Source organism: Microcaecilia unicolor, chromosome 7 (genome assembly GCF_901765095.1).
Source record: "Microcaecilia unicolor chromosome 7, aMicUni1.1, whole genome shotgun sequence".
Lineage (NCBI taxonomy): Eukaryota > Metazoa > Chordata > Amphibia > Gymnophiona > Siphonopidae > Microcaecilia > Microcaecilia unicolor.
In genome coordinates this window covers 40,403,256-40,417,186 of record NC_044037.1, presented here as the reverse complement: position 1 = coordinate 40,417,186, position 13,931 = coordinate 40,403,256, and the positions used below count along the sequence as shown (strand labels likewise).

The window sequence follows — 13,931 nt, the reverse complement described above, 5'->3', positions numbered from 1 at the left end:
TCTATCTTCCCCGTAAACCAACCTCTCCTCTTCCCCCATTCTCTATCTCAGTGGATAACACTCTCATTCTCCCTGTCTCATCAGCCCGTAACCTTGGGATCATCTTTGACTCCTCTCTCTCCTTCTCTGCATATATTCAACAGAATACTAAAACCTATCATTTCCTTCTCTATAATATCACCAACAGTTGTCCTTTCCTTTCTGAGTACACTATCAGAACACTTATCCACACTCGTGTCACTTCTCGCTAAGACTATTGCAACTTGCTTCTCACATGTCTCCCACTCAGCCATCTCTCTCCCCTTCAATCTGTTCAAAATTCCGCTGCATGACTTATATTTCTTCAGTGTCGCTATGCTCATATTAACCCTCTCCTCAAGTTACTTCATTGGCTCTCTATCCATTTCCACATACAGTTCAAACTCCTCTTATTGACTTACAAGTGCATTCACTCTGCAGCTCCTCAGTACCTCTCCACTCTTATCTCTCCCTACTTCCTCCCCGGGAACTCCGTTTCACAGGGTAAATCTCTCTTATCTGTACCCTTCTCCTCCACTGCTAACTCCAGACTAGAGAGTTGCACGGGGACAGAAATCTTACCCATCCCCGCCCGTCCCTGCTGGAATCTTACCCATCCCCACCCGTCCCTGCAAAACTTTAACCCATCCCCACCCATCCCCTAAAATTTAATGGTACATAAAATTCCAGTCAGCTCCCTCAGTCTGTCTCTGGTTTTGAGCCATAGCACTGTAGGCAAGGAAGGACCGGAAGTTGGAACTTGGAACACTCTGGTGCGCACATGTAAGATTTGTCTCTGATTCACTGGCATTGTGTGCTGAGAGGTTGCCACATGCACATGCCAGTAGGTCAGGTGGCATCTGATTCTTGTGCCTGTGTCAGAGCTGAGGTCTGTGCACCAGCCTGGGAGCAAATAGGATTAATAGTAACATAGTAAGTGACAGCAAATAGACCTGAACGGTCCATCCATTCTGCTCAATAGTCACACTCATTATCAATTCATCATTAAATCAACGAGTGTGATATTATATACTTGATTAAGGTCTTTCTTTCGTGTTTCTGGAACAAAGATCACAGAAGTCTATCTGGCCCTATCCTTATGTTACAACTACTGGAATTGCCGTTGAAGCCCACTCCAGTCTATTCGTCTTCTCATTTGTGGGACACAGACCGTAAAAGTCTGTCCAGCACTGTCCTCATATTCCAGCCACTGAAGTTGCTGTCTAAGCCCTTTCCAGCCCATCCTAAACCAGATTGCCATATATGAGACACAGACCATACAAGTCTGCCAGGTATCAGCCCTAGTTCATCACAGCCAGAGTCGCCATCTAAGCGTCACTTGACACATCCACACACATGCAGTCATTTAAGGTTAGGTTTTATATAACTTCCATTTTCTAATTAGAGATCCTTTGTGTTCATCCCATGTCTTTTTGAATTCCGTCATCATTTGTGACTCTGCCACCTCCTTAATGGAAGACTTTCCACATTTGTGCTGTTAAAGCAAGGAAGAAGAGGAAGAGGAGGATACAGCACTCAAGAACTTGGTATTCGGTAGATGAGAGGCTGGTGCAGGTGCAGCTTATACTTTCACGGGAATCCCGCTGATCTGCTTCCATCCCGCGGGAACCCTGTGGGAACTGCCTCCGTCCCCGCGGGAACCCCACAGAACTGCTTCTATCCCCGCAGGAACCCCGCAGGAACTGCCTCCGTTCCTGTGGGAATCCCGCGGGTTCCGCAGAATTCCCGCGAACCCCATTCCCGCGCATCTCTCTACTCCAGACTCCATTCCTTTCTTCTTGCTGCACCTTATGCCTGGAATAGACTTCCTGAGCCGGTACATCAAGCTCCCATCTCTGGCTGTCTTCAAATCTAGGCTAAATGCCCACCTTTTTGATGCTGCTTTCAACTCCTAACCCTTACTCACGTTGTTAGTATCCATGTTTGACCATTCCCACCTTAGTAATTCCATTATCCTTTATTTGTCCTATTTGACTGTCCTAATTAGAATGTAAGCTCTATTGAGCAGGGACTGTCTCTTCATGACCAGTGTACAGCACTGCGTATGTCTAGTAGCACTATAGAAATGATAAGTAGTAGTAGTAGTAGTCGTCGTCAGGATCAATTGTACGGTTCCAAAAGGAGTCAAGTTTCATGAATCTCAGGCTAGGATGCAGTGATCTAATAGGACACGTTTGGAGGATGGGTGGAACACACAATAAGGGGAAAATATCCCCAAATACTGCAAATGAAGGCCTGTGGCACCGGAACTCAATTTGGTTCCTATTGAGTTGGAGGAAAAAAAGCAGCAGGAAAGAACTACCAGTTAAAAAAAACAAACAAACAATTAGACAGTGATAATTAGCAATTAAAGTTAGCAGAGACTTTTCAGTTACCATGAGGTAATATGCACACTTATAGGAAATTAACTGCAAAACTTTACCACACTTTAGTTTGTTTGTTTGTTTGTTTGTTTGTTTGTTTATTTATTTATTTATTTGTAGCATTTGTGTCCCACATTTTCCCAACAATTTGCAGGCTCAATGTGGCTTACATTTGCCGTAATGGCGGTTGCCATTTCCGAGTAATAGAATTACAAATGGTAATGTGTTAAGTTGCATACATACATGGTAATATACATGTAACATAACATACGTGAACAGATCATGGTATAGATATATATCATTTGCATATATATGTTAAGGAAGAATAAAATGTTACAAAAAATATTCACAGTTCTTAATATCCATTAAAATGTTACAAAAATGTTACAGTTCTAATATGATATTTAAGAACAGAGGGAATTACTCAGAGCATGTGGAAATATTTCTAGTTTTTAAGAACATGCACTGTATTTATAAGTTTTAAGATATATATTTTGATTAATTCTCTACCAATTACCTATAAGGTAATAAGATTTACAATTGCAAGATTAAAGAGGAATTAAATGCTATATTTATTGAATTACATTAACCTGCATTGCCAGGTTTAAGAACATGTGCAAAGAACAAAAAAGACCATATATGTAGCTTCAAAAGGGGTTTATTTACAATACAGGCAATGTAATCATGTTGCAAGCAAGAGGTAATAGCTTCAGAATCTTTACAGGAGAGATATGTTGCAAGATAACAGATCTGAATCAAAAGTTAACTTACAAAAGTCTTTGTTGTTGAAGCAGAAAGAGTTAAAAAGTCCCTATGAGTTGTAACCCAGGGTTACAATATTTCCTTATATATAGATGTGTATGTGTGTGTGTGTGTGTGTGTGGGCATGTGTATGTGTGCATACAGTATGTATGTGTATGAGTACATTGTTAAAAAAATATTCCAAGTCCAATTGCCATAATTATTATTTATTATTTCTGATTTTTTTTCATTGTAGAATACATTTTGGAAGAAATATATTGGTAAGATGAAAATTTCCTCAAACATTTCTAGTATAAATAATATAATTGTATTGTACAGAGCCAGGAACCTAGATTTCTCTACTTATTATCCCTATAAAATCCTGAAGAAGTACTTAAAGAAAAGTCACTAAGTTGGCGGCACATATCACATTTACCATAGCTTACTTTACCACGGAAGTCACTTACCTGTGGTAGCTCAGTGCCACAGTTTAGTAGCTCCTGCAGTATATCAATAACACAGTTTGCACTGAACCTTGTAAACTGTGTTATTCATGGAAAAATAAATCCAGCTTTGAGTTGCTGATATTATCCTTGCTTGGAACTATTGGGCTGCTAACACATGGCCCAATGCTCCCAGGGGGCATGATAAAAGTGCTGGAGGTAAACTACAGTGCAGAATCCCTTCCCCTTCCCAACTGAAGATACTCCCAGACACCCCCCTCCCACTGCAAAGACCTTGCACTCCCTGAAACACACACCCAGATCCTACCGGCGCAATCCCTGGTGCATACACATACTTGGCACCAAGTAGTTATGTTGTACAATGAGACCTCGGTTTTCGTCGATAATCCATCCGAAAACTATCAGTGAAATCCGAAACCGATGAAAACCGAGGCAATTATTTCCATATGAATCAACACTGGAAAGCAATGGAATTGTTTGGCTAGACGCACAGGGTGATGCTCACACAACGAGAAACAACGCCACACTGAGCAGGAGAACGCATGGGTTGCCCTTTGTTTTCGCAAAATTAGCAGAGAGGTCACGTGGGCACGCTGACAAAATCCGAAGGCGGGACAGGGGGCATGGTTAAAAGATGGCCGGCCTCGGCCGATAATGGAAAAAAGAAGGCCAGCCCTGACGATCATTTGGCTGACTTCACTTGGTCCCTTTTTGTTCATGACCAAGCCTCGAAAAGGTACCCGAACTGACCAGATGACCACCAGAGGGAATCGGGGATCACCTCTCCTTACTCCCCCAGTGGTCACCAACCCCCCTCCTACCTAAAAAAAATAAATAAATACATTTTTTGCCAGCGTCTATGCCAGCCTTAAATGTCATACCCAGCTCCTTGACAGCAGTATGCAGGTCCCTGGAGCAGTTTTAGTGGGTGCAGTGCACTTCAGGCAGGCAGACCCAGGCCCATCCCCCCCTACTTGTTACACTTGTGGTGGTAAATGGGAGCCCTCCAACCCCCATTGTACACACATTTAGGTGCCCCCCTTCACCCCTAAGGGCTATGGTAGTGCACCAACTCTTTAGTAAAAGGGCCCCTCAATGAGCTGATGCATCCTTTATTGAAAGCAATGCTATAGTATCTTGCCCACTGCAATAGCAGCTAGTCCATTGGAATGAGCAGGAAGGCCTGATTCCTACATCTTTTCATGGTGTTGATGAAACCTGATATCAGAACCTGGACTTGGTGTCACCTAACTATTCATGAATGTGTATTATTATGTGAGACAACCAGAAAGGACACCATAAATCAACTTCTAAATGCATAATAATATTTGACACTAATTTTAAAGAGATGTTTCTCAGCAAATGATCCTGTTTTGTAGCTGGATGTATGCCCAGAACAGCTCAGTAAAAAAAAGTCTTCAATAATTAAAATGAGCTCATCCATAATATAGAATGTAGATTCATCAAAGATAGTTTTGAAGCTGACCTGTTGAAAAGACAATAGCAATACATCAAAAAAATACAACTTTAACTACTTTTGTTGGGTATAATTGAAATAACTTTATCATAAGTACTTCAGTGTGTTACCATTTAATACATTTTCTGCATCTTTTAAAGGAGAAATCTGGTTGTAATGAATGATGCTTCTTATAATATTAGACTTTGATATATGTGATATTGGTCACATTTAAACATTGGATGCTGTTTTAAAAATACCTTTCAGTCTGGGATACTAAAGGGCCCTTTTACTAACACTTAACACGTACAAATGGACATTAGTGCATACTGAACGCTGCATATCCTGTTTTATAACTATGAGCCATGTGACAGCGCAACTTAATATCTGTTAGCACACACTAAGTTTTAGTAAAATAAACTAAGGTGCTAAGAAAGCAATGACAAGTCATGATAGGTCTTGCAGTAAGGCAAATTTTGTTTCATACAATGGGCACAAGATCAAAACTAAAGCCTTTCCAGCTGCCTGCTAAGGAGGTCATTTTAGAAGCATGTAACATACGTAGTAGATGACGGCAGAAAAAGACCTGCACGGTCCATCCAGTCTGCCCAACAAGATAAACTCATATGTGCTACTTTTTGTGTATACCTAACCTTGATTTGTATCTGCCATTTTCAGGGCACAGACCATAGAAATCTGCCCAGCATTAGCCCCGCCTCCCAACCACAAACCCCGCCTCCCACCACTGGCTCTGCCACCCAATCTCGGCTAAGCTTCCGAGGATCCATTCCTTCTGAACAGGATTCCTTTATGTAAATGTGTAAATAGTAACAAACAAGAACCAGAAAGAGAAACCCTACACAGGAAACCACAACAGAAAAAAAGGAGGGACAGACAATGTTCCTCCACATGTCAATGGAAAAATGTTTTGGAAAAGGACCACATACAGGGCTCCTTTTACAAAGCGGTGGTACCCGTACCGCTGTTTTGCCGCTACCAATCCGGCACTACCACTGGGCTACTACCACAGAAGCCCGGCAGTAGTCCCTGCCCCCAAGCACCTTGAGCTTACTTGATTGTAATTTCCTCCTAAATAGGTGGTGGTAGAGACTTCCCTGGGAAATGGCCACATGGCAAGTGGTTCACTTCCCGCATGCCCATTTCCTTTTTCCAAAAAAAAAAAGCCTTTTACCTGCTGCATTAACAGGGGCCCTTGGTGTGCGGCAAATTCAAGTGCTGACATTACTGCAGGGTCCCATTTACTGCAGCTTTGTAAAAGGGGCCCATATTGAGACCTGACATGGGACCGTATTTAGGCGGAGGGAGCGCCTGCCTCAGGGGTCAGACAATCTAAATGCAAAAAAATATGTATACACACAATCAAAATCATGTATACATAAAAAGACGTTCAACAATTAACAGCAAACATGTACTCATGCACTGTATTACATATATGTATCAAAAGGTGGACACTATACAAATAAAAATAAGATTGAAAATAGAAGTGAAAAAAACAATAATCAATAATAGCCAAGGAAAGGATGCCAATTATTAATTATATAATTGCAGATGGCAGCAAATAAGAACACAATAAAATATGCATCAAACAAATTCAAATAGAACATGAGGACTGACACAATGTAAACTTACATCACTTACATTACAAACAAAATTTTAAAAAAATTCATATAGTTGAAGTCAGAAGGTTTAAAGTGAAATGCATTCTATATAGAACAATGACAATCTAAAAAGCAAAGTTAAAATCAATGGTACAACATACCATATATCAATCCATGAAAACACACTGGGGGCAATTCTACAACGGGGCACCTCCATTTAGGTGCCCCAAGGACATGCAGTGAACTATTCTAAAACAGCATCCCGGCACCTAGATTCTAGCATTACCCTGTCTTGGTGCATCTAAGATTTACGAACCCATAATTACACCAGACTTGGCCTAACTGCAGACCTGTATATGTTGCAGGGATAACGCATAATGTACAGTATTCTGTAAGTTACACATGTCAGTGCTATCCTCCAATTGGGCTCACAGGGGTCATTAATGTGTGTAATTAAATTCGCTAATTTTTGGCACCCTTAACTGAATTGAGCCCTATGCCACTTACTCACATTACTGACAGAATAATGCTTAAGTGCCCTACTAGGACTTTCACGTGTAAGTATATATTATTCACTCAAGTGTTGGTATTATATATATTTATACACACAGGGAGCCACTAAATGCAGCTGCCTAGAATTGCCCTTTTTATGCTTTTTCATACACTGGGCATTTAATTGGCAGAAATCACATTAATAATTAGGATACGCTAAACGCTAAGTCGCCTATAGGAACATATGGCGACTCTAGCATTTAGTGTGTGCTAAAAACGCTAGCAAAGCTTAGTAAACAGGGTCCTCAGTGTTTTTAGAAACAGATTCATGACCTCAAGGTCATATCTGAACTTGCACTACCCAGACTGTAATGGCCTTAAATACAAATCAATTTACGCCACCAACTTTACATACGTAGGCACTCAATTATGGAATGCTCTACCCAAACAAAATCTACCCAGAACTACCTAAATTTGCATAAATTATTGAAATCAGTATTGTTTAAGAAGGCTTATTCCCCAGGTTTTACTTAACTAGAATTAACTATTATCATAAATTTCAGACCCAAGGACTATAATTACCTGTTATTATCTCTTGTCTTTTGCTGTTTAATTGTTATTTTATATCTTTATTCTCAATTTGTATAATTGTTCTTCTTGTACTGTAAGCCACTTTGAGCCTGCGATCAGTGGGAAAAGGTGGGATATAAATGTAATAATAAATAAATAAATAAATTTAGGGGAGAATGCAATAAAGGTTGACCAAAGGTCCCAGATTCACGTGAAAACTAATTGGCCAATTAGGTGCTAAAAATCAATTATTGGCACTAACAAGCACTTAATTAGCAGTAATTAGGAATTACACCTTTATTGAATATACACACCTAAAATTTCATAGTGTGGAACTCCAAAGTGGGCATATTTATGGGAGGGGCATGGGAAGGTCAGGCAAGATGTTATAAAATACCTGCATTTGTGTGCCTAACTGTCATTAGCTTGGACGCCAGCATTTACACCAGCCTTGGGCAAGCGTAAATGCTCATGCCCAAAGTTAGGTGTGAGATGCATGCTAAGCTAGTATTTTGTAGAGGTCGTTCCACACAGAGTACCTTTTCCAGAATACTAGTTTATTATGGATCTCCTAACTTTGGGCACCATATTCTTGATTTCTCCCCTTAGGGTTTTTCAAGGTTCAATTATTAGGATTTATTTACTGCCTATTTGAAAGAATTCACTCAAGTTGGTGTGTACAATAAGAATAAATCGAACATAAGCAATAGACAATTACAGCAATAAAAATATTCAAATAAAAATACAAAGAATGGCATAGTATACTACTAAACTCGTTCTGTTAGGGACCACTGGTTCACTGTCTCAATTTCCATGAGGCATGAGAAAAAGAACTCTTCCTGAAGCAGCAATAATAATTGTGGAACAAGACGTGCTTGTAGAAGAAGAAAAAACTAACATCAATGCGGGAGATTAAGAAGGGAGATTGGAATTAACATTGGAGTTGAACTTGGACAGCACGAATGTACCAACCGGTTGGGAAGATGAAGCAGCAATGAAAAACAGAGTGCCCCAAGATATAACACAGCAAAGACACAAGCTGTTAAGATAAGTGAACAGCCGGGATTGGGATAAAAGTATATGCTATCCATCTAGATTTTAAAAAATTATTATTGAAAGAAAAAGGTAAAGAATTGATATTTAGTCACATGTTAGATTTCACGGTTAAAGGGACATACCTCTCTCACAGTAAGGGTGTGTAGTAGCGACGAGAGGTCCAGGTAACCATTGCTTTTTCCTCCTTATTTAGGAGTTTTTTTACATTGATTGTGGGTATTACCACCACAAGAAAATAAGAAATAACAAAATAAGAAAATAAAATAAGGACCGATGATAGAAATACAGCTCCAATGTTAAGCGATGGCGCTCTTGTACAGGAGCAAGTATTCTTTGTAGAATAAGCCACGCTGGGTAGCGCTGAGGTCCTGGGTTGATAAAATAAGAATATACCTACACCTCAAACTGTGAGATGAATCTGTATTACCATTGGATAGCTATATGGAAATTGAGATAGAGGGGCATAATCGAATGCGAACGCCTATCTCCATGGGCATCTATGTCCGAAAACGGGTACGTGAAGAGGCGGGACAGACCATATTTTCAAAAAAATGGATGTTTTTCAGCTGGTCGTTTGTTTTTTTTAGCGATAATGGAAACTAAAAACACCCAGCTCAAAAACATCCTAATCCGAGCCATTTGGTCATGGGAGGGGCCATGATTCGTAGTACACTCGCCCCCCTGACATGCCAGGACACCAACTGGGCACCCTAGAGGTCAGTGCGGTGGACTTCAGACAACGCTCCTACATGCATAGCTCCCTTACCACGGGTGCTGAGCACCCAACCCCCTCCCCCAAACCTCACTACCCACAAATGTACAACACTACCATAGCTCTTAGGGGTGAAGGGGGCACCTACATGTGGGTACAGTGGGTTTTGCAGACCTCCCATTTACCAGCAGAAGTGTTACAGGTAGGGGGGATGGGCCTGGGTCCACCTGACTGAAGTGCACTGCGGTACCCACTAAAAGTGCTCCAAAGGACTTGTTGCTGCTATATAACATTGGCACACCAGTTGACACCTGAAGACTAATCTCTCCGAAAACGTCCTTTATTGGAATAAGCACACTTACTCACAGTTAACTACAGATCAAAGGTTGTGCCCCACTGGCAACGAGTCTCCCTGGTACTGAGATTAGCAGTAGGTCAGAGCTGGCAGAATGGTGTACAATGCCCTCTTTCAGCCACATTCAAGGTAATAACTAAGTTCTGTAACGTGGCTAACACGTGAAAGGGATCTAAAACTGGCATACAAAAATGGCCACTACCTCATGGACTACCGGAAACAAAACAGGGCACACTCTGACCCAGTAAGCAGGGGAAAAGCACCATGGGAGTAGAGCCTACCAACTACCAACATTGTGAGCATTTGCCACAAGCTAGTGGAATCATGGAGCCCAATACCCTACACCCACCACAATGCATTGCTCATGTGACTGCAGTGCGCATAACAGAAAAGTTGTCACACTCACCCGAGAGCCACATCAGAACCAGGGAAAGGCTGTCACAGGATAGAACACATTCTGCTGTCATAGAGGTGGGTACGGCATTTGAGGCTGGCATAGAGGCTGGAAAAAAAGTTATTAAAGTGGGTTTTTTTGGTGGGAGGGGGTTAGTGACCACTGGGGGAGTCTGAGGAGGTCATCCCCGATTCCCTCTGGTGGTCATCTGGTCAGTTGGGGCACTTTTTTGGGACTTGTTCGTGAAGAAAAGGGTGCAAAAAAAGCGACCCAAAATTTCGATTATCAGCTAAAGACGCCCATCTCTCCTCGGCCGATAACCACGCCCCAGTTCCGCCTTCACCACGCCTCTGACATGCCCCCATCAACTTTACCCATTTCCGCGACAGATTGCAGTTGGAAACGCCCAAAATCGGCTTTCGATTATACCGATTTGGGCGCCCACGGGAGAAAGATGCCCATCTCCCGATTTGGGTTGCAATATAGGCGTTTTTCTCTTTCAATTGTAAGCAGGATAGTATACTAGTTACAATGTCAACACAATCGGTAATTAAACATTTTAATAGGCAGTATAGATTGAACATATAGATAGGTAAGAGAGTAAGAGGAGTTAGAAAATAAGGTGACCAACTTAAAGAAAGTTGCATATGAGGTCAGAGAGATGATTACTACTACTACTACTACTACTACAAATCATTTCTATAGCACTAGCAGTCGTACGCAGCACTTTATAATTGAACATGAAGAAGATGAAACATTTAGTGCGGTGCCATCAAAATGATTTGCATATTAAATAGTCAGTACATAGCACTAGTATGTTACCGAATAAATGTAATACATACAAAAATATACTTAAGGGCCCTTTAAATAAGCCGCGTAGGTGCCTAATTGGTGCCCAATGTGTACCAATTCGGAATTACTGCCTGACTACCGCGTGGCCCAGGTGGTAATTTCATTTTTTACAAGCGTCCACTACACGTGCTGGAAAATATATTTCATTTTCTGGCACGCGGCGCTAACCGGATGGTAATTGGCATTGTACGTACGCTGATGATTACCGCCCGGTTAACACATGAGAGCTTACCACTAAGTAAATGGGTGACGGTAAGGTCTCAGGCCCAAAACGGACGCACGCCAATTTTCATTTTGCCACATGTCCATTTTCAGCCCCCAAAAGCGCCTTTTTTGCAGGTGCACTGAAAAATGGATCTGCGCACGTCCAATACATGCGTCTACATCAGCGCAGGCCACTTTTCGACACACTTTGGTAAAAGGACCCCTAAATTAACAGCAAAGATGGTAATTAAAAGCAGGAACACTGCAATAGTCAGGACAGCTGCAACTCCGCTTTCCCAGCGATCATTAGCATAAATTTGAGAGACAGATCATACTCCACATACCCTGGCTTAAGCATGAAGTTCACTGCTGTCATAGTACGTACAAAACTCACTCATTTGGAGATGTTACCTCATGAAACACAAGAAGCATTACTTACTTGATAACCTGGTACAGAAAATTCTATTTGCTTTTCTGAAGGTTTAGTTTACATTTTGTAAATCTAGGTCATCAGAAATACAACAAAGAGCTCTGAATTATGGATTTTGATATCATTGTTCCTGAAGAATAACCTTTAAGACACCATACTGTTTCTTAAAGTGAAGTCTCATTGGGGTTAATTCTATAAGCAGCACCTGAAAATTGGCACTGATAATATTTACTTATTTAGCTTTTTGCTCACACCTTTTTTCAGTAGTAGCTCAAGGTGAGTTACATTCAAGTACACTGGATATTTCCTGTCCCAGGAGGGCTCACAATCAATGGAGGGTTAAGCGATCTGCCCAAGATCACAAGGAGCAGCAGTGGGATTTGAACCAGCCACTTCTGGATTGCAAGACTGGTGCTCTAACCACTAGGCCAGTCCTCAACTCCACTGACATGTTTAGCACAATGCTATAATGAGTATGCTTCCTTTATAGATTCGCACTTAGCACTAAGGTGTGCCTAACTAGGTGGCTGCAATTAGACATAAATACTGGTGCCTGAGGGGCCCTTTTACTAAGCCATGTAGGCACGTACGTTCATCCTACGCATGTAAATTTTGAACTACCACTTAGCCATAGTGTGGCCCAAGCGGTAATTTCATCTTTTACGTGTGTCCACTAAGCGTGCCACAAAATTTCCGGTGTGCAGCACTAACCAAGCAGTAATCAGCATTGTATGTGCATAGATCATTACCGCCCAGTTAACGTGTGAGACCTTACCACTAGGTAAATGGTAGTGGTAGTGACGGCAACTGGCCTTGCTGAGTTTAAAGGGGGTCTGGACAGATTCCTGAAGGAAAAGTCCATTGATCATTTGCCAGGTTCTTGGGGTCTGGATTGGCCGCTGTCGGAGACAGAGTGCTGGGCTTGATGGACCTTTGGTCTTTTCTCAGCGTGGCAGTGCTTATGTACTTATGTAATGGGTGGTGGTAAAGTGTCAGGCCCAAAATGGACGTGCACCGATTTTTATTTTGTTGCATGTGCTGAAAAATGGACCTGCGCATGTCCAGTACACATGTCTACACCAGCACGTGCCATTTTTTGGCGCACCATATTAAAAGGACCCCTAAGTTAGTCGTACTTTGGAGTGTTTCTATATCAAAAGCAAAAAATCTGGGAACACCCCTAGAAACGCCTCTATCCACAACCCCAAATTGTTAGCACGATATGATTTAGGCACAATCTATTATAGAACTGGATATGCACTTAAATCCTAATTATTGCCAATTAGTGCTGAAAATTGATTGTTATCTCCCAATTATCAGCACTGATTAGATTCTTGTTCAATAAGTTATGCACACTCTTTATAGAATCACACTAAGCATGTCTTTAATCGGTGCCGATTTTTCAGGCGCAATATATAGAATTTGGCCCATTGCGTATGGAAAGTAAACAGTTAACGCATTTGCATTTCTTCTTGGAGTTGCAGTCCTTTTTGATTTCCCTACGTTCGTGCTGAGGTGAGACTCATACAATTGTTCAGAGAGGAGATCTTGAGTAAAGGCAGGTAATGCTTTAATCAAGTCCTAATGTACAAGTGACAAATGAAAGGCCCAAGGCCTAGACCTTTCAGGGAAATCAAAAGACTAATTTTGTTCAGCTATGTGTATTTGTCTGCTGTGTGCAAGCAAAGGAAATGTTAATGGGTCTCTTTATTGCTGTATAAATTCTACCTCCAGTTTCAGGTCATCTGTTTGTTTCACAGATGGAAATCAATGTGACTCCAACCCCTGCTTAAATGGAGGCGAGTGTAAGGATGGCATCAGTGCCTATGAGTGCTGGTGTCAGGAAGGATATAATGGAAAGAACTGTGAATTAGGTAAGTGTCCTTGATCAGAATAAAGGACTTTTATTTTCAGTGAATCTACATATTAGTCTCCTAGCAGGGAAGGATTTGCTACATATCCAACTCTTCCTATACAGGTTACTAGGTATAGACTAATGTTCACCTTCCACTCTTTCCCAGGGGCTTCGTGCTTTTGACGGTAATGAATATTCTGGCGGTCCCAGCGGGGATATAGTATACACTTCATGCCTGTTCATTTGTTAGTGGGAAAGATTGGTAAAGGTGCAGCGAAGGGCGACTAAAATGATAGTGGGGATGGGACGACTTCCCCATGAAGAAAGAC

At 41.4% G+C, this 13,931-nt stretch overlaps 1 protein-coding gene across 1 annotated transcript in view; it reads left to right on the top strand.

Moving 5' to 3' along the window:
- Positions 1-13,931, top strand: part of F9 (coagulation factor IX) — a 69,816-nt gene that overhangs the window by 17,994 nt on the left and 37,891 nt on the right. The window contains 2 exon segments of the mRNA XM_030209892.1: positions 3,400-3,424; positions 13,508-13,621. Of these exon segments, the coding sequence (XP_030065752.1) occupies positions 3,400-3,424; positions 13,508-13,621 (139 nt within the window).